Source organism: Leuresthes tenuis, unplaced genomic scaffold (genome assembly GCF_036924035.1).
Source record: "Leuresthes tenuis unplaced genomic scaffold, fLeuTen1.0.hap1 SCAF_17, whole genome shotgun sequence".
Classification (NCBI taxonomy): domain Eukaryota; kingdom Metazoa; phylum Chordata; class Actinopteri; order Atheriniformes; family Atherinopsidae; genus Leuresthes; species Leuresthes tenuis.
In genome coordinates, this window is record NW_027325371.1 from 1,534,651 (window position 1) to 1,556,595 (window position 21,945).

The following is a 21,945-nucleotide window of genomic DNA, read 5'->3' on the forward strand; positions in this document are numbered from 1 at the left end:
CGCTGGAGAGAAGAGGGCCGAGATTCCTCCAGAACCATGAGAGAGACTGATAACGTCCCACAGGAAACCATCACTGCAGCTCACTGCTGCTGAAGCTGCTGGATCAGGGGTTCACTTAGTTTTACTCACTGCTGCTGAAGCTGCTGGATCAGGGGTTCACTTAGATTTACACTCACTGCTGCTGGATCAGGCTCCATCAAAGCCAAAAGGTATCAACAGGTGTTAGAGCAACATCTGCACTAACCTGCTGCAGTCCAGGTGTTTCACCACCTGGAAAAATCTGGTCTGACCTGCTACAGTCCAGGTGTTTCACCACCTGGAAACATCTGCACTAACCTGCTATAGTCCAGGTGTTTCACCACCTGGAAACATCTGGACTGACCTGCTGCAGTCCAGGTGTTTCACCACCTGGAAAAATCTGGTCTGACCTGCTACAGTCCAGGTGTTTCACCACCTGGAAACATCTGCACTAACCTGCTATAGTCCAGGTGTTTCACCACCTGGAAACATCTGCACTAACCTGCTATAGTCCAGGTGTTTCACCACCTGGAAACATCTGCACTAACCTGCTATAGTCCAGGTGTTTCACCACCTGGAAACATCTGGTCTGACCTGCTATAGTCCAGGTGTTTCACCACCTGGAAACATCTGGTCTGACCTGCTATAGTCCAGGTGTTTCACCACCTGGAAACATCTGCACTGACCTGCTATAGTCCAGGTGTTTCACCACCTGGAAACATCCTGACTAACCTGCTGCAGTCCAGGTGTTTCACCACCTGGAAACATCTGGACTGACCTGCTGCAGTCCAGGTGTTTCACCACCTGGAAACATCTGGTCTGACCTGCTGCAGTCCAGGTGTTTCACCACCTGGAAACATCTGGTCTGACCTGCTGCAGTCCAGGTGTTTCACCACCTGGAAACATCTGCACTGACCTGCTATAGTCCAGGTGTTTCACCACCTGGAAACATCTGCACTGACCTGCTGCAGTCCAGGTGTTTCACCACCTGGAAACATCTGGTCTGACCTGCTGCAGTCCAGGTGTTTCACCACCTGGAAACATCTGCACTGACCTGCTGCAGTCCAGGTGTTTCACCACCTGGAAACATCTGGACTGACCTGCTGCAGTCCAGGTGTTTCACCACCTGGAAACATCTGGACTAACCTGCTGTAGACCAGGTGTTTCACCACCTGGAAACATCTGGACTAACCTGCTGTAGTCCAGGTGTTTCACCACCTGGAAACATCTGGTCTGACCTGCTACAGTCCAGGTGTTTCACCACCTGGAAACATCTGGACTAACCTGCTGTAGTCCAGGTGTTTCACCACCTGGAAACATCTGGTCTGACCTGCTACAGTCCAGGTGTTTCACCACCTGGAAACATCTGGTCTGACCTGCTACAGTCCAGGTGTTTCACCACCTGGAAACATCTGGTCTGACCTGCTACAGTCCAGGTTTTTCACCACCTGGAAACATCTGGACTAACCTGCTGTAGTCCAGGTGTTTCACCACCTGGAAACATCTGGACTAACCTGCTGTAGTCCAGGTGTTTCACCACCTGGAAACATCTGGACTGACCTGCTGTAGTCCAGGTGTTTCACCACCTGGAAACATCTGGACTGACCTGCTACAGTCCAGGTGTTTCACCACCTGGAAACATCTGGACTAACCTGCTACAGTCCAGGTGTTTCACCACCTGGAAACATCTGGACTGACCTGCTACAGTCCAGGTGTTTCACCACCTGGAAACATTTAAATAAAACAAAGAAGAGCCAGGAATCCTCTATCAGACGGAAACGGGACAACATTCCTCTGCCAGAGGCCCAGCAGCCGCTCTCCTCAGTTCCAGATGTTTCCAGATGTTGTTAAAAGAAGAGGGGCTGCTGCATTCAGAGACGTGCTGCTGCCATCAGGTTCTGATATTTTTCTGAAACTAAAAACATTCGACATGTTTTCTGCAGTCTGTTCTGAATAAAATGAATTAAATGAAATGAATCAGAGGAAACAGTCCCTCACAGAGTGTCCTGATGTTATTTCGTCCAAAACATTTCGTGTGCTTCAGACACTCGGTGACAGGTCTGCCACTCAATTATTTCACCTTCATGAGGTTTTGAATCACATTACCTTCCCCTGTGGCTGGAGAAATCTAATCAGTGACCTCGTGACCCTCCTGAGAAGCAGCTGCAGAGTCTCATCAGCGCTGCTGTACGGGTTCACAAACATAACAACAGGTGATGTCACACTGTGGGAGGAGAGCCAATGAGCTCCTGCTCCAGGTCTGCTGCTCATCAGCATCCTGGCTGTTTGTTTTGGGTCTGAACAAGTGTGCAAGAGGAAGGTATCGACCCAAGATTTCACCATGTTCTCCGACTGCAAGGCTGCTTTTTATGAGCAGCTTTATTATAAAGGAGAACTTCAGGCTCCAAAGAATCAACCTCAAGAAAACTGACCCAGAATCATCCAAAAAGTTTGACGACAATCTTTAAGAGAGGACAAAGAGTCCAGTGAAAAAGTAAGAACACCCCGTCACTGAATAACTTAGAACCCTAACACTGTGCAGTAGCTGCAGCTGAACAACAAGGTGCACGTTGTGCTCGAAGCTTGTTTGGCTGATTACCAGAAGAACGACTCACCTCTGGGACGGTGTTTCCCTCGAGATGAAACAACATGGATCTGACTTGAATTGACCGGGGAATGAGCCTCCACCCAGTCTCTGTCACAGCTTGTCAATCACTGCAATAGGCTCCCGGGGATGCCAAACACTCCCATAGGCTCCCGGGGATGCCAAACACTCCCATAGGCTCCCGGGATGCCAATCACTGCAATAGGCTCCTGGGGATGCCAATCACTGCAATAGGCTCCTGGGGATGCCAATCACTCCCATAGGCTCCCGGGATGCCAATCACTCCCATAGGCTCCCGGGATGCCAATCACTGCGATAGGCTCCTGGGATGCCAATCACTCCGATAGGCTCCCGGGATGCCAATCACTGCGATAGGCTCCCGGGGATGCCAATCACTGCGATAGGCTCTTGGGATGCCAATCACTCCGATAGGCTCTTGGGATGCCAATCACTCCGATAGGCTCCGGGGATGCCAATCACTCCGATAGGCTCTTGGGATGCCAATCACTCCCATAGGCTCCCGGGGATGCCAATCACTCCCATAGGCTCCCGGGGATGCCAATCACTCCCATAGGCTCCCGGGATGCCAGTCACTCCGATAGGCTCCCGGGATGCCAATCACTGCAATAGGCTCCCGGGGATGCCAATCACTGCGATAGGCTCCCGGGGATGCCAATCACTCCGATAGGCTCCCGGGATGCCAATCACTCCGATAGGCTCCCGGGATGCCAATCACTCCGATAGGCTCCCGGGATGCCAATCACTCCGATAGGCTCCCGGGATGCCAATCACTCCCATAGGCTCCCGGGGATGCCAAACACTCCCATAGGCTCCCGGGGATGCCAATCACTGCGATAGGCTCCTGGGGATGCCAATCACTGCGATAGGCTCCGGGGGATGCCAATCACTCCAATAGGCTCCCGGGATGCCAATCACTCCGATAGGCTCCCGGGATGCCAATCACTCCGATAGGCTCCCAGGACTGCCAATCACTCCGATAGGCTCCCGGGATGCCAATCACTGCGATAGGCTCCCGGGGATGCCAATCACTGCGATAGGCTCTTGGGATGCCAATCACTCCGATAGGCTCCAGGGATGCCAATCACTCCGATAGGCTCCCGGGATGCCAAACACTCCCATAGGCTCCCGGGGATGCCAATCACTGCGATAGGCTCCTGGGATGCCAATCACTCCCATAGGCTCCAGGGATACCAATCACTCCGATAGGCTCCCGGGATGCCAATCACTCCGATAGGCTCCCGGGATGCCAATCACTCCGATAGGCTCCCGGGGATGCCAATCACTGCGATAGGCTCCTGGGATGCCAATCACTCCCATAGGCTCCAGGGATACCAATCACTCCGATAGGCTCCCGGGATGCCAATCACTCCGATAGGCTCCCGGGATGCCAATCACTCCCATAGGCTCCCGGGGATGCCAAACACTCCCATAGGCTCCTGGGGATGCCAATCACTGTGATAAACTCCCGGGGATGCCAATCACTCCAATAGGCTCCTGGGGAAGGCAATCACTACGATAGGCATAGGATGCCAAAGTTACTTTAATCAGATCCTGATTCTTCAGTGTTTGAGTGACCAAGAAAGTGTCTGACCCCCCCGGTTCACTTCATCAGTACTCAGAGAAACCCAGTCCTCACTACTGCTGACACACTGGTTTCCATTCAGCCCCGCCCCCCGTGCTCCATCTACCTCCACCTTTTCCCCGTCACCACCACCTGGTCGACCCGTTTAAAGCCCCGCCCTCTCCGACCCGTCGCTCTGAGGGAAACTTTCACCCTCTGAATCTTCATCAAACATTTTAACCAAAACTTCTTCTGTTGTTAAATATGTTTGATCAATTTTCTCAAAATTTGGACATCTTCAACATAAAAGAAACCTTATTTGACACGTTATGTTGGACTTTCAGCCTGTTTTATTCGGTATGATGGTGCTGAAAGGGTTAATCCGGCTGAATTCCCCATAAAGCTGCTCTCATTCACATATTTTTCTGTTTCTTCTGTCAGAAACTGGGACTAAAACCAGCCCATTAAGGCGTTTCCAGACTGTCGCTCTGCTCTAATAAAACCCTGATCTTATAACCACAGAATCTGACAGAATCACTGTTAAAGTAGCTCAAAGACAGCGTCTGAGCAGAGAGTTCGGCTGTATTTCATGGACCAGGACCCCCCACAGAGGAGGTTAGAGGCAGCAGGAGGTCATCCCAGACGTCTCCTCCTTCGACTCACCTTCATTTGGTGTGTTATTGCAGGTGTTACCTGGGCTTTTTTTCACCCTCTGCTTCACTTCACTGTTATTTTTAACACTTTCTTCTGATAAACTTTGTTTGTTTGATGACGCGTTCGTGTGTCTCTTTCCTATTTCATCCTTTTTTGTTAGTTTTTGGCAGTAAATGGAAGTTTGCTGTGATGGAAGTGAGTCAACATTCGTAAGATTAAACATCTAGAAGTGCAGCCCAGCCTCATGATGGAGCTTTAACCCGGTATGATCCAGGTGGGACCCCTGCTGCTGCGATTAAAGTCAGTTTGAACTCATCCACACATATTTTGAGTCCATTTGTGGGCAAATATCACTTAAATCTGTTCCCTGAACATGAAGACGGCTCCATCTTTCCTGGCTTCGGATTGATGTCAACGCAGGTCTGTGACTGGAATTCATTGACCTTTACAATAAATCAACCTTCCTGACTGTAATTAATGGGAAAAGCACACAGAAGGAGGGTAATTGAAACACCATTTCCTCCAGCCTCCGTATTTAAAACAATCCTGTGAGATTTCAGGCTGGATACAACAAAGAAGTGAGTTCCCTTCATTCATTTGTTTATTCTGAGGGTCCTGCAGCGGCGGCTTATTTACCATGACAACCGCTCTCATTAGGCGGCAGCGAACAATTGAATTTAAATGATCTTATCGGAGATTTGATGCAGATCTCACACACGAAAAACACAGCTCAGAGGAGCTGATACACACTCCGGTTTCTGTCCATTTAAACTTTAAAAGGTCAAAGTCGGCTCATGAAATCATGAGAAATTGAATCTATCTGTGTCATTCTGCTGGTTTTTCTGTTTCCAAAGGTTCGGTCGAGCGTCTCAAACAGTTTGGACGGCTCCAGGTTTCCCACTGTGCAGCAGCCCCTCTTCTTCTGACAACATCTGGAAACATCTGGAACTGAGGAGAGCAGCTGCTGGACCTTTAGGCACTAATGCAACAGCCCAGATGTTGCTCTAACACCTGTTGATACCTTTCGGCTTTGATGGAGCCTGTCCAGATGTTTCCAGCTGATAACCAGCTGGATGGTGCCTCTTCTCTTTAGTCTGGAGGCTGCAGAATCAGGTTCTTTAACCTGCATCTGACGGAGCTTTAACCTGCATCTGATGGAGCTTTAACCTGCATCTGACGGAGCTTTAAGCTGCATCTGACGGAGCTTTAACCTGCATCTGACGGAGCTTTAACCTGCATCTGACGGAGCTTTAACCTGCATCTGATGGAGCTTTAAGCTGCGTCTGATGGAGCTTTAACCTGCATCTGATGGAGCTTTAACCTGCATCTGATGGAGCTTTAAGCTGCATCTGATGGAGCTTTAACCTGCATCTGATGGAGCTTTAACCTGCATCTGATGGAACTTTAACCTGCATCTGATGGAGCTTTAACCTGCATCTGATGGAGCTTTAAGCTGCGTCTGATGGAGCTTTAACCTGCATCTGACGGAGCTTTAACCTGCATCTGATGGAGCTTTAACCTGCGTCTGAAGGAGCTTTAAGCTGCGTCTGATGGAGCTTTAACCTGCATCTGATGGAGCTTTAACCTGCATCTGATGGAGCTTTAACCTGCATCTGACGGAGCTTTAAGCTGCATCTGACGGAGCTTTAACCTGCATCTGACGGAGCTTTAACCTGCATCTGACGGAGCTTTAACCTGCATCTGATGGAGCTTTAAGCTGCGTCTGATGGAGCTTTAACCTGCATCTGATGGAGCTTTAACCTGCATCTGATGGAGCTTTAAGCTGCATCTGATGGAGCTTTAACCTGCATCTGATGGAGCTTTAACCTGCATCTGATGGAACTTTAACCTGCATCTGATGGAGCTTTAACCTGCATCTGATGGAGCTTTAAGCTGCGTCTGATGGAGCTTTAACCTGCATCTGATGGAGCTTTAACCTGCATCTGACGGAGCTTTAACCTGCATCTGATGGAGCTTTAACCTGCGTCTGAAGGAGCTTTAAGCTGCGTCTGATGGAGCTTTAACCTGCATCTGATGGAGCTTTAACCTGCATCTGATGGAGCTTTAACCCGCATCTGATGGAGCTTTAACCTGCATCTGATGGAGCTTTAACCTGCATCTGATGGAGCTTTAAGCTGCGTCTGATGGAGCTTTAACCTGCATCTGATGGAGCTTTAACCTGCATCTGATGGAGCTTTAACCTGCATCTGATGGAGCTTTAACCTGCGTCTGATGGAGCTTTAACCTGCATCTGATGGAGCTTTAACCTGCATCTGATGGAGCTTTAACCTGCATCTGATGGAGCTTTAACCTGCATCTGATGGAGCTTTAACCTGCATCTGATGGAGCTTTAACCTGACGGAGCTTTAACCTGCATCTGACGGAGCTTTAACCTGCATCTGATGGAACTTTAACCTGCATCTGATGGAGCTTTAACCTGCATCTGATGGAGCTTTAACCTGCATCTGATGGAGCTTTAACCTGCATCTGACGGAGCTTTAAGCTGCATCTGACGGAGCTTTAACCTGCATCTGACGGAGCTTTAACCTGCATCTGACGGAGCTTTAACCTGCATCTGATGGAGCTTTAAGCTGCGTCTGATGGAGCTTTAACCTGCATCTGATGGAGCTTTAACCTGCATCTGACGGAGCTTTAAGCTGCATCTGACGGAGCTTTAACCTGCATCTGACGGAGCTTTAACCTGCATCTGACGGAGCTTTAACCTGCATCTGATGGAGCTTTAAGCTGCGTCTGATGGAGCTTTAACCTGCATCTGATGGAGCTTTAACCTGCATCTGATGGAGCTTTAAGCTGCATCTGATGGAGCTTTAACCTGCATCTGATGGAGCTTTAACCTGCATCTGATGGAACTTTAACCTGCATCTGATGGAGCTTTAACCTGCATCTGATGGAGCTTTAAGCTGCGTCTGATGGAGCTTTAACCTGCATCTGATGGAGCTTTAACCTGCATCTGACGGAGCTTTAACCTGCATCTGATGGAGCTTTAACCTGCGTCTGAAGGAGCTTTAAGCTGCGTCTGATGGAGCTTTAACCTGCATCTGATGGAGCTTTAACCTGCATCTGATGGAGCTTTAACCCGCATCTGGTGGAGCTTTAACCTGCATCTGATGGAGCTTTAACCTGCATCTGATGGAACTTTAACCTGCATCTGATGGAGCTTTAACCTGCATCTGATGGAGCTTTAAGCTGCGTCTGATGGAGCTTTAACCTGCATCTGATGGAGCTTTAACCTGCATCTGATGGAGCTTTAACCTGCATCTGATGGAGCTTTAACCTGCGTCTGATGGAGCTTTAACCTGCATCTGATGGAGCTTTAACCTGCATCTGATGGAGCTTTAACCTGCATCTGATGGAGCTTTAACCTGCATCTGATGGAGCTTTAACCTGCATCTGATGGAGCTTTAAGCTGCGTCTGATGGAGCTTTAACCTGCATCTGATGGAGCTTTAAGCTGCGTCTGATGGAGCTTTAACCTGCATCTGATGGAGCTTTAAGCTGCGTCTGATGGAGCTTTAACCTGCATCTGACGGAGCTTTAACCTGCATCTGATGGAGCTTTAACCTGCGTCTGAAGGAGCTTTAAGCTGCGTCTGATGGAGCTTTAACCTGCATCTGATGGAGCTTTAACCTGCATCTGATGGAGCTTTAACCTGCATCTGACGGAGCTTTAAGCTGCATCTGACGGAGCTTTAACCTGCATCTGACGGAGCTTTAACCTGCATCTGACGGAGCTTTAACCTGCATCTGATGGAGCTTTAAGCTGCGTCTGATGGAGCTTTAACCTGCATCTGATGGAGCTTTAACCTGCATCTGATGGAGCTTTAAGCTGCATCTGATGGAGCTTTAACCTGCATCTGATGGAGCTTTAACCTGCATCTGATGGAACTTTAACCTGCATCTGATGGAGCTTTAACCTGCATCTGATGGAGCTTTAAGCTGCGTCTGATGGAGCTTTAACCTGCATCTGATGGAGCTTTAACCTGCATCTGACGGAGCTTTAACCTGCATCTGATGGAGCTTTAACCTGCGTCTGAAGGAGCTTTAAGCTGCGTCTGATGGAGCTTTAACCTGCATCTGATGGAGCTTTAACCTGCATCTGATGGAGCTTTAACCCGCATCTGGTGGAGCTTTAACCTGCATCTGATGGAGCTTTAACCTGCATCTGATGGAACTTTAACCTGCATCTGATGGAGCTTTAACCTGCATCTGATGGAGCTTTAAGCTGCGTCTGATGGAGCTTTAACCTGCATCTGATGGAGCTTTAAGCTGCGTCTGATGGAGCTTTAACCTGCATCTGATGGAGCTTTAAGCTGCATCTGACGGAGCTTTAACCTGCATCTGATGGAGCTTTAAGCTGCGTCTGATGGAGCTTTAACCTGCATCTGACGGAGCTTTAACCTGCATCTGATGGAGCTTTAACCTGCGTCTGAAGGAGCTTTAAGCTGCGTCTGATGGAGCTTTAACCTGCATCTGATGGAGCTTTAACCTGCATCTGATGGAGCTTTAACCTGCATCTGACGGAGCTTTAAGCTGCATCTGACGGAGCTTTAACCTGCATCTGACGGAGCTTTAACCTGCATCTGACGGAGCTTTAACCTGCATCTGATGGAGCTTTAAGCTGCGTCTGATGGAGCTTTAACCTGCATCTGATGGAGCTTTAACCTGCATCTGATGGAGCTTTAAGCTGCATCTGATGGAGCTTTAACCTGCATCTGATGGAGCTTTAACCTGCATCTGATGGAACTTTAACCTGCATCTGATGGAGCTTTAACCTGCATCTGATGGAGCTTTAAGCTGCGTCTGATGGAGCTTTAACCTGCATCTGATGGAGCTTTAACCTGCATCTGACGGAGCTTTAACCTGCATCTGATGGAGCTTTAACCTGCGTCTGAAGGAGCTTTAAGCTGCGTCTGATGGAGCTTTAACCTGCATCTGATGGAGCTTTAACCTGCATCTGATGGAGCTTTAACCTGCATCTGACGGAGCTTTAACCTGCATCTGATGGAGCTTTAACCTGCATCTGAAGGAGCTTTAACCTGCATCTGATGGAGCTTTAACCCGCATCTGATGGAGCTTTAACCTGCATCTGACGGAGCTTTAACCTGCATCTGACGGAGCTTTAAGCTGCATCTGACGGAGCTTTAACCTGCATCTGATGGAGCTTTAACCTGCATCTGATGGAGCTTTAACCTGCGTCTGATGGAGCTTTAACCTGCGTCTGATGGAGCTTTAACCTGCGTCTGATGGAACTTTAACCTGCATTTGATGGAGCTTTAACCTGCATCTGATGGAGCTTTAAGCTGCGTCTGATGGAGCTTTAACCTGCATCTGATGGAGCTTTAACCTGCATCTGATGGAGCTTTAACCTGCATCTGAAGGAGCTTTAACCTGCCTCTGATGGAGCTTTAACCTGCATCTGGTGGAGCTTTAACCTGCATCTGGTGGAGCTTTAGGCTGCATCTGATGGAGCTTTAAGCTGCATCTGATGGAGCTTTAACCTGCATCTGACGGAGCTTTAACCTGCATCTGACGGAGCTTTAACCTGCATCTGACGGAGCTTTAACCTGCATCTGATGGAGCTTTAACCTGCATCTGATGGAGCTTTAACCTGCATCTGATGGAGCTTTAACCTGCATCTGATGGAGCTTTAACCTGCATCTGATGGAGCTTTAACCTGCATCTGATGGAGCTTTAACCTGCATCTGACGGAGCTTTAAGCTGCATCTGATGGAGCTTTAAGCTGCATCTGATGGAGCTTTAAGCTGCATCTGATGGAGCTTTAACCTGCATCTGATGGAGCTTTAACCTGCATCTGACGGAGCTTTAACCTGCATCTGACGGAGCTTTAACCTGCGTCTGAAGGAGCTTTAACCTGCATCTGATGGAGCTTTAACCTGCATCTGATGGAGCTTTAACCTGCATCTGATGGAGCTTTAACCTGCATCTGATGGAGCTTTAACCTGCATCTGACGGAGCTTTAACCTGCGTCTGAAGGAGCTTTAAGCTGCATCTGATGGAGCTTTAACCTGCATCTGACGGAGCTTTAACCTGCATCTGAAGGAGCTTTAACCTGCATCTGATGGAGCTTTAAGCTGCATCTGATGGAGCTTTAACCTGCATCTGATGGAGCTTTAATCTGCATCTGATGGAGCTTTAACCTGCATCTGATGGAGCTTTAACCTGCATCTGATGGAGCTTTAACCTGCATCTGATGGAGCTTTAATCTGCATCTGATGGAGCTTTAACCTGCATCTGATGGAGCTTTAATCTGCATCTGATGGAGCTTTAACCTGCATCTGATGGAGCTTTAAGCTGCATCTGATGGAGCTTTAACCTGCATCTGATGGAGCTTTAACCTGCATCTGATGGAGCTTTAACCTGCATCTGACGGAGCTTTAATCTGCATCTGATGGAGCTTTAACCTGCATCTGATGGAGCTTTAATCTGCATCTGATGGAGCTTTAACCTGCATCTGATGGAGCTTTAACCTGCATCTGACGGAGCTTTAACCTGCGTCTGACGGAGCTTTAACCTGCATCTGATGGAGCTTTAAGCTGCATCTGACGGAGCTTTGAGCTGCATCTGATGGAGCTTTAACCTGCTTCTGATGGAGCTTTAACCTGCATCTGATGGAGCTTTAACCTGCATCTGATGGAGCTTTAACCTGCATCTGATGGAGCTTTAACCTGCATCTGATGGAGCTTTAGCCTGCATCTGATGGAGCTTTAGGCTGCATCTGATGGAGCTTTAACCTGCATCTGATGGAGCTTTGAGCTGCATCTGATGGAGCTTTAACCTGCATCTGATGGAGCTTTAACCTGCATCTGATGGAGCTTTAACCTGCATCTGATGGAGCTTTAGCCTGCATCTGATGGAGCTTTAACCTGCTTCTGATGGAGCTTTAACCTGCTTCTGATGGAGCTTTAACCTGCATCTGATGGAGCTTTAACCATCATAAACCATCAGATTAAAGATGAACTGATATTTTTCTCTTCCAACATTTTCTTTCTTCTATTGTGAATTAAATATTAGTTTCTCAGGTCTGTGATTAATTTAATTCTGTTTCTATTTAAATTATACTTTGTTTTCCTTGCCGTCACCTTCAGTAAACCCAGAAACTGGATGTAATATAACAGGAAAGTCTTCAACCTTTAGGAGGAAACTGTTGCAGATCGGTGTGAAGAATTTAATCAAACTGGTTTCTGAGCTGATGTTTTAACCCTCATGATGTCATAAAGTCGACCTTTAAACTAAACCTCAGATTATAAAGTTTGTGCCGAATCTAAAGAAACTTCCTCGAGTTGTTCCTGATAAATAATCTTTTGAATAAACAGAAACAGAAGCAGAAAGAAGTTAAACAGGAAGACGGAGCTGGAAAAATGAACTGAATGACGTTTAAACACAACTTTAACGGAAACATCAGGCAGCAAAGAGAGGCTGATTTCTCAGGTTACCTCTCGTAGGTAGCAGGATATTCCTCGCAGGGCTTCGCCCATGGCGGTGGGAGACGGCAGCTGGAGGAGGACAGAAGAAGAAGAAGTTTGCTGCAGAACCAAACTCAGGTGAGAAGTGTGTCTCGTGTCGTTAAAGTTACCGGAGGCGGGTGCTCCAGGCAGGTGTGGAAATGTTTGGTCAGGTTCGGTTTCACACGTTTCAGAGGAACCCGGGACTCTCCGATCAACTCATTATGAGTCAGTTTGTCCTCATCGCACACCGTCAACCTGACGGAGGAAGCAGAGGAGTCAGGAGGTACGGCAGGAGAGAGGAGACAGAGAAGGAGACAAGGGAGGAAACAAGGGAGGAAACAGGAGACAGAGGAGGAAACAAGGGAGGAAACAAGGGAGGAAACAGGAGAGGAAACAGGAGAGGAAACAGGAGACAGAGGAGGAAACAGGAGACAGAGAAGGAGACAAGGGAGGAAACAGGAGAGGAGACAGGAGACAGGGGAGGAAACAAGGGAGGAAACAGGAGAGGAAACAGGAGACAGAGGAGGAAACAGGAGAGGAAACAGGAGACAGAGGAGGAAACAGAGAAGGAAACAGGAGAGGAAACAGGAGAGGAAACAAGGGAGGAAACAGGAGAGGAAACAGGAGACAGAGGAGGAAACAGGAGACAGAGAAGGAGACAGAGAAGGAAACAGGAGAGGAAACAGGAGACAGAGAAGGAAACAAGGGAGGAAACAGGAGAGGAAACAGGAGACAGAGGAGGAGACAGAGAAGGAAACAAGGGAGGAAACAAGGGAGGAAACAGGAGACAGAGGAGGAAACAGGAGAGGAAACAGGAGACAGAGAAGGAAACAGAGAAGGAAACAAGGGAGGAAACAAGGGAGGAAACAGGAGACAGAGAAGGAAACAGAGAAGGAAACTAGGGAGGAAACAGGAGAGGAAACAGGAGAAAGGGGAGGAAACAGAGAAGGAAACAAGGGAGGAAACAGGAGAGGAGACAGGAGACAGAGAAGGAAACAGGAGACAGAGGAGGAAACAGGAGACAGGAAGTACGGGAGGAAACAGGAGACAGAGGAGGAAACAGGAGACAGAGGAGGAAACAAGGGAGGAAACAGGAGAGGAGACAGGAGACAGAGAAGGAAACAGGAGACAGAGGAGGAAACAGGAGACAGGAAGTACGGGAGGAAACAGGAGACAGAGGAGGAAACAGGAGACAGAGGAGGAAACAAGGGAGGAAACAGGAGAGGAGACAGGAGACAGAGGAGGAAACAGGAGACAGAGGAGGAAACAGGAGACAGAGGAGGAAACAGTCAGGATGTCTCCTCTCCTTATTAAACAGGGGAGGAAACAGGAGACAGAGAAGGAAACAGGAGACAGAGAAGGAAACAGGAGAGGAAACAGAGGAGGAAACAGTCAGGGTGTCCCCTGGCCTGATTAAAGGCTTCCTGTAATCACTGCAGTGAGCTGAGGGAAGCCAGCATGAATTATCCACCCACCTGAGCGTCTTCCTGTGCATGTCCTCCTCTGTGATCCCGACGTACGTCAGCGTCTCGTTCCACACCGGGTTCAGCGAGTTACGGATCGTCTTCGTCTTCAGCTTATTGGCCTGAAACACACACACATGTTGATGATTGTTGGTTTTAATCTGGTGATTCAGTTTGAACTGGAATTAAATCAGAAACAAACCCAATTAAAGGTCTAATTTAATCCAATCGGGGTTTGTAATTCAGCTGATGTCCACACCGGCGGCAGACTCTTATATGGCACTTAAGTTTTATTGACTTTTCCCACAGAAACGGCCTCATCCCTTCAGGGTCACAGAGGAAACAACATGTCGTGGCCTTTTTCTATTAAAGCCAGCAAAGAAAACAGAGCTGTTCCAGTCTGCTGAGCAACAGCCTGATAACTGAGCTGTTGGTTTGGGAAACAGAGCTGGACTGTTGCTGTGATCATCGGATCATTAAAGGGGACGTATTCTCAGCTGCTTTATGCTGATAGATTAGCTGCGAGTTACCTTCTGTTATTAAAGGGTTTAACTGGAATAAAGAAAGATGTTTTAATCTAAATCTATTGATTCATTACAATGCATCTGACAACAGTTCTGCAGCTTTCTGAAACCTTTAAAGTGTCCTGATCAACAGTTCTGCAGCTTTCTGAAACCTTTAAAGTGTCCTGATCAACAGTTCTGCAGCTTTCTGAAACCTTTAAAGTGTCCTGATCAACAGTTCTGCAGCTTTCTGAAACCTTTAAAGTGTCCTGATCAATAGTTCTGCAGCTTTCTGTAACCTTTAAAGTGTCCTGATCAACAGTTCTGCAGCTTTCTGTAACCTTTAAAGTGTCCTGATCAACAGTTCTGCAGCTTTCTGTAACCTTTAAAGTGTCCTGATCAATAGTTCTGCAGCTTTCTGAAACCTTTAAAGTGTCCTGATCAACAGTTCTGCAGCTTTCTGAAACCTTTAAAGTGTCCTGATCAATAGTTCTGCAGCTTTCTGAAACCTTTAAAGTGTCCTGATCAACAGTTCTGCAGCTTTCTGAAACCTTTAAAGTGTCCTGATCAACAGTTCTGCTGCTTTCTGAAACCTTTAAAGTGTCCTGATCAACAGTTCTGCAGCTTTCTGAAACCTTTAAAGTGTCCTGATCAACAGTTCTGCAGCTTTCTGTAACCTTTAAAGTGTCCTGATCAATAGTTCTGCAGCTTTCTGAAACCTTTAAAGTGTCCTGATCAACAGTTCTGCAGCTTTCTGAAACCTTTAAAGTGTCCTGATCAACAGTTCTGCAGCTTTCTGAAACCTCTAAAGTGTCCTGATCAACAGTTCTGCAGCTTTCTGAAACCTTTAAAGTGTCCTGATCAACAGTTCTGCAGCTTTCTGAAACCTTTAAAGTGTCCTGATCAATAGTTCTGCAGCTTTCTGAAACCTTTAAAGTGTCCTGATCAATAGTTCTGCAGCTTTCTGAAACCTTTAAAGTGTCCTGATCAACAGTTCTGCAGCTTTCTGAAACCTTTAAAGTGTCCTGATCAACAGTTCTGCAGCTTTCTGAAACCTTTAAAGTGTCCTGATCAACAGTTCTGCAGCTTTCTGAAACCTTTAAAGTGTCCTGATCAACAGTTCTGCAGCTTTCTGAAACCTTTAAAGTGTCCTGATCAACAGTTCTGCAGCTTTCTGTAACCTTTAAAGTGTCCTGATCAATAGTTCTGCAGCTTTCTGAAACCTTTAAAGTGTCCTGATCAATAGTTCTGCAGCTTTCTGAAACCTTTAAAGTGTCCTGATCAACAGTTCTGCAGCTTTCTGAAACCTTTAAAGTGTCCTGATCAACAGTTCTGCAGCTTTCTGAAGCTCTTTCACAGTTTTTCTTTGGACATTTTCTGCTTTTTCCCTCATCTTCAGTCCTTGTTCCTGAGCATTTTTCAAAGGTTTTTTCTTTGTTCAGCCACTGAACTCTGACCTTTGAACCCTTCAGGCAGAAAAAAGGCTCCTAACTCAAGGGATGAACCAGTGTTGTGTCGACACAGAACAGACAACTTGGCAAAGAAGCCATTTTAAACTGGATCTTTAGGCACTTTGTCACAAAGACACATCATTTGTTCCCATTTCTTTAGCTGCATCTATGAAAAACAGCAAAGAAAACACAGTTTGACAGACAGAAAATAGGATTTCTGCAGCAACAAGGTGATTCCCAAAGAGCTATTAGCTGAAAACTTGGCATATCTCAGCATGGTGTGCAGTGTGTCCTTAAAACATTTGAGGAAACTGGACAAGTGGAGGACAAAAGAAGAAGTGTCAGGCCTAAAAAACTATCTCCAGCAGATGAACAGGATCTGAAAGTGATGTCCTTAAGAAAGAGGAAAAAATCCAGCTGTGACCTGACAGGACCTGAGAGATGCATCTGGACCTTCAGCTGATCCATCTACTGTTGGCCCAAGCCTCATCAGAAATGGTCTCCATGGAAGGGTGGCTGTCAAGAAGCCGTTCTTAAGGAAGGGAAACAGGGAGAAAAGGCTGAGCTATGCCAAATGACACAAGAAGTGGACTGAAAATCAGTGGCAACAGGTCTTATGGAGGGATGAATCCTCCCCAGAGCCCGGACCTCAACATTATTGAAGCAGTGTGGGATCATCTGACAGAGAACGGAACAAAAGGCAGCCCACATCCAAAGAAGAGCTTTGGGATGTCCTTCAAGAAGCCTGGAGAACTATTCCTGAAGACTCCTTAAAGAAATGACAGAAAGCTGGTCTCAGAGGGTTCAGGCTGTGTTGGAGAATAAAGGAGCTCAGACCAGAGATTCACTTTAAAGCTGCTGAGAACTGAGAAAAACTCTGTTTCTGCCTCAGATTCTGGGTTTATGTTCAGGTTTGAACATGTTTCAGTGAATCTCTGCAGCTGCTTCCTGTTTTTATGGATAAATATGAAGAAATGAAGCTGATCAGGAAGTTTTCATTAAATGTTTCCATCAGCTCAGAGATAAACTTCTGCTCAGAGAGAATAAAGAACAACGTGAAAACAGTGACTCAGTGACTCGGTGTTAATGAAGCTGCCTCCTGCCACTCTTCTAAATTTGATTCCTCGGAAAAGAAGCACAACATCCATTTTAATTAGAGCAGCACCGGGTGTCTTCTCAGCTTCTGAGTGATTCAGACACAGAAAGTCTCACTTTGGCAGGTTTAGACCAGAGATGTTTCATCCTCTCAGGTCACGACTCACCTTGCAGGCTCCAGGCAGCAGGTGCAGTTTGACGTACGGATCGGCCAAACCGTTGAAGTCCATCGGCTTCAAACCCTGCAGACGCAAAGCAGAGGAGTCAGAAACAGGAGAACAGCTGGCTGTTTACTTCTCTGATGGAGTCAATGAGAATCAGGATTTCCTGCTTCGAACTGAAGAAATTTAGGATAAAAACGGTTTAAAAACACATTCTCATTTCCAGTTCATCACATTTTGGTTTGGAGACTATATTTGGGCTTTCGTTCCACTTCCTTTCTTCCACAAATGCTTTTTTGTGCATTTGAAATAATTATTTTAGCTGAATAAAACACGACAGCATTATTTTACGTTATGATTCATCGATATTTTCCACACTTTAGAGGTAAAAAAAACTATGAAACGGGCTCCTGACCAGGGGAGTTAGAAGAGAAACAGATAATAAAATGGAGAAAAGTAACACATGTCCAGGATTAAACTATCTGTTGTTGACCAGATCACATGAATTTCCATGAAAACAAAAACTCTTAAAGGTGTCATATTCAGTAAAAACCCTTCTTCCTGCTCCTGGGAGCATTTATCACAACCCTGGTATTTATTTAGTTCCCCTTTGTGTGAAAGTTCCTCCTTTAACGAGCCGTTCTGATTTTCATTTCTAAAGTACGTCGCTCCTTAAGTTGGCTCCGCCTCCTCTGCTAAGCCCCGTTTTAAGTTTTAACAACTTGGTCCAGTTCAACGCTGGACTGAAGGAACTGAGCCACAAAGAGGATCAGTTCCAGCTCTCAGAGCCTGAACTTCAGAGCAGGGAAATGGAAGCATCTGAGAAATAACTCCTCATGGTTTATTTACTGATTTATTTCTTCCTTTAGCAGCAGCTAACGCTAACAGCTTAGCTAATGAAGATGACGTACACCAGCTTCTAAGGAGTTACTGCTGTTCCTTTCTGAAAGATGAACATTATTGTTCCCACATTACTTTGTTAGCTGAAGCTAACGCTAACAGCTTAGCTAACGAAGATGACGTACACCAGCTTCTAAGGAGTTACTGCTGTTCCTTTCTGAAAGATGAACATTATTCTTCCCACATTACTTTGTTAGCTGAAGCTAACGCTAACAGCTTAGCTAACGAAGATGACGTACACCAACTTCTAAGGAGTTACTGCTGCTCCTTTCTGAAAGATGAACATTATTGTTCCCACATTACTTTGTTAGCTGAAGCTAACGCTAACAGCTTAGCTAACGAAGATGACGTACACCAGCTTCTAAGGAGTTACTGCTGTTCCTTTCTGAAAGATGAACATTATTCTTCCCACATTACTTTGTTAGCTGAAGCTAACGCTAACAGCTTAGCTAATGAAGATGACGTACACCAACTTCTAAGGAGTTACTGCTGTTCCTTTCTGAAAGATGAACATTATTGTTCCCACATTACTTTGTTAGCTGAAGCTTTCTAGCTGAACGGTTCCGTTCTGTAACTCAGACAACCTGCAGCTGTGTTTAAGGTGTGTTTCCAACACAACACCGGTCCTCTCCTCACTCTTGGTGTGTTAATGTTACATTATCGGCATGTTTGCGATAAAGATGGAGGTCTCCAGGTACAACTGTTTAATGAGGTTAATATATCCAAAATGTTTAAACGCAGTAATTAACGGTTCACATGCATTACTACGAGTTACGCTGTGCACATCTCCGGCTTGGTCCATCACTGTTGATGAGAAAGCATCGTTTACTAGCATCTGCTGCTAACTTACAGCTAACTGCTAACTTACAGCTAACTGCTAACTTACAACTAACTGCTAACTTACAGCTAACTTACAGCTAACTGCTAACATACAGCTAACTGCTAACTTACAGCTAACTGCTAACTTACAGCTAACTGCTAACATACAGCTAACTGCTGACTTACAGCTAATTGCTAACTCACAGCTAACTGCTAACTCACAGCTACCTGCTAACTTACAGCTAACTGCTAACGTACAGCTAACTGCTAACTTCCAGCTAACTGCTAACTCACAACTAACTGCTAACTTACAGCTAACTGCTAACTTACAGCTAACTGTTAACTTCCAGCTCACTGCTAACTCACAGCTAACTGCTAACTTACAGCTAACTGCTAACATACAGCTAACTGCTAACATACAGCTAACTGTTAACTTACTGCTAACTGCTAACTTACAGCTAACTGCTAACCTTTTTCCCTCTGGGATCAATAGAGTAACTATCTACCTACCTGCTGTTCTCACTAAAAGGGTGGAGCTAACAGGCTGTTATCAGAGGAGCTAAAACAGCTGAGAGCCGCTGAACTTAAACCAACGAATGATTTCACCAAAAAATCTGTCTCAAACGTCTCAATAAAACCTCAGAAATTTGTGCTAAAGTTCAGAATCATTAATAATCTAATGTGTTCCCCACATGTCATTTAAAACCTTTCTGTGCTCATATTCTCACATCCACTGACTGATGGATACCGGTTGAATCATTTAATTAATGCTCTTAATTATCAGTGTGTTTTTATTTGATTTGAAGCTTCGCAGATACGATCGATGGCTGTGATTTCTCCTGCTGCTGGAGTTTAAACAGATTAAACACTTGATCTGAATCTCTCGACCTCATCAGTAGCAGCTGATCGTCATGAGAAATTGCTCCTAAATTTCTTTCAACAGCTCTGACATTTGCGTTTTCTTCTGTGTGAGGAGGCTGTGACCAGCTAACTGCTAACTTCCATCTAACTGCTAACTTACAGCTACCTGCTAACTTACAGCTAACTGCTAACTCACAGCTAACTGCTAACTCACAGCTAACTGTTAACTTACAGCTAACTGTTAACTTACAGCTAACTGCTAACTTACAACTAACTGCTAACTCACAGCTAACTGCTAACATACAGCTAACTGTTAACTTACTGCTAACTGCTAACTTACAGCTAACTGCTAACCTGTTTCCCTCTGGGATCAATAGAGTAACTATCTACCTACCTGCTGACCTCCCTAAAAGGGTGGAGCTAACAGACAGTTATCAGAGGAGTTAAAACAGCTGAGAGCCGCTGAGCTTAAACCAACGAATGATTTCACCAAAAAATCTGTCTCAAACGTCTCAATAAAACCTCAGAAATTTGTGTTAAAGTTCAGAATTTGTCTCTTTAAAGTTCAGAATCATTAATAATCTAATGTGTTCTCCACATGTCATTTAAAACCTTTCTGTGCTCATATTCTCACATCCACTGACTGATGGATACCGGTTGAATCATTTCATTAATGCTCTTAATTATCTTCTGTGTGAGGAGGCTGTGACCAGCTAACTGCTAACTTCCATCTAACTGCTAACTTACAGCTACCTGCTAACTTACAGCTAACTGCTAACTTACAGCTAACTGCTAACTCACAGCTAACTGTTAACCTACAGCTACCTGCTAACTTACAGCTAACTGCTAACTTACAGCTAACTGCTAACTCACTGCTAACTGCTAACTTACAGCTAACTGCTAACTTACAGCTAACTGCTAACATACAGCTAACTGCTAACTTACAGCTAACTGCTAACTCACAGCTAACTGCTAACTCACAGCTAACTGCTGACTTACAGCTAACTGCTAACTTACAGCTAACTGCTAACTTACAGCTAACTGCTAACTTACAGCTAACAGCTAACTGTTGGGATCAATAGAGTAACTATCTACCTACCTGCTGACCTCACTAAAAGGGTGGAGCTAACAGGCTGTTATCAGAGGAGTTAAAACAGCTGAGAGCCGCTGAGCTTAAACCAACGAATGATTTCACCAAAAAATCTGTCTCAAACGATCTCAATAAAACCTCAGAAATTTGTGTTAAAGTTCAGAATTTGTCTCTTTAAAGTTCAGAATCATTAATAATCTAATGTGTTCCCCACATGTCATTTAAAACCTTTCTGTGCTCATATTCTCACATCCACTGACTGATGAATACCGGTTGAATCATTTCATTAATGCTCTTAATTATCAGTGTGTTTTTATTTGATTTGAAGCTTCGCAGATACGATCGATGGCTGTGATTTCTCCTGCTGCTGGAGTTTAAACAGATTAAACACTTGATCTGAATCTCTCGACCTCATCAGTAGCAGCTGATCGTCATGAGAAATTGCTCCTAAATTTCTTTCAACAGCTCTGACATTTGCGTTTTCTTCTGTGTGAGGAGGCTGTGACCAGCTAACTGCTAACTTCCATCTAACTGCTAACTTACAGCTACCTGCTAACTTACAGCTAACTGCTAACTCACAGCTAACTGCTAACTCACAGCTAACTGTTAACTTACAGCTAACTGTTAACTTACAGCTAACTGCTAACTTACAACTAACTGCTAACTCACAGCTAACTGCTAACATACAGCTAACTGTTAACTTACTGCTAACTGCTAACTTACAGCTAACTGCTAACCTGTTTCCCTCTGGGATCAATAGAGTAACTATCGAACTACCTGCTGACCTCCCTAAAAGGGTGGAGCTAACAGACAGTTATCAGAGGAGTTAAAACAGCTGAGAGCCGCTGAGCTTAAACCAACGAATGATTTCACCAAAAAATCTGTCTCAAACGTCTCAATAAAACCTCAGAAATTTGTGTTAAAGTTCAGAATCATTAATAATCTAATGTGTTCCCCACATGTCATTTAAAACCTTTCTGTGCTCATATTCTCACATCCACTGACTGATGAATACCGGTTGAATCATTTCATTAATGCTCTTAATTATCAGTGTGTTTTTATTTGATTTGAAGCTTCGCAGATACGATCGATGGCTGTGATTTCTCCTGCTGCTGGAGTTTAAACAGATTAAACACTTGATCTGAATCTCTCGACCTCATCAGTAGCAGCTGATCGTCATGAGAAATTGCTCCTAAATTTCTTTCAACAGCTCTGACATTTGCGTTTTCTTCTGTGTGAGGAGGCTGTGACCAGCTAA

At 45.6% G+C, this 21,945-nt stretch overlaps 1 protein-coding gene across 2 annotated transcripts in view; it reads right to left on the minus strand.

The window, feature by feature from the left end:
• The window catches only part of doc2a (double C2-like domains, alpha), an 89,400-nt gene that overhangs the window by 27,246 nt on the left and 40,209 nt on the right, over positions 1-21,945 (minus strand). For both annotated transcript variants that reach the window (XM_072369556.1, XM_072369557.1), the window contains 4 exons: positions 17,024-17,098; positions 13,820-13,929; positions 12,473-12,599; positions 12,333-12,392 (listed from right to left, as the gene is read on the minus strand). In XM_072369556.1, the coding sequence (XP_072225657.1) occupies positions 12,333-12,392; positions 12,473-12,599; positions 13,820-13,929; positions 17,024-17,098 (372 nt within the window). The remainder of the gene's footprint in view (positions 1-12,332; positions 12,393-12,472; positions 12,600-13,819; positions 13,930-17,023; positions 17,099-21,945) is intronic.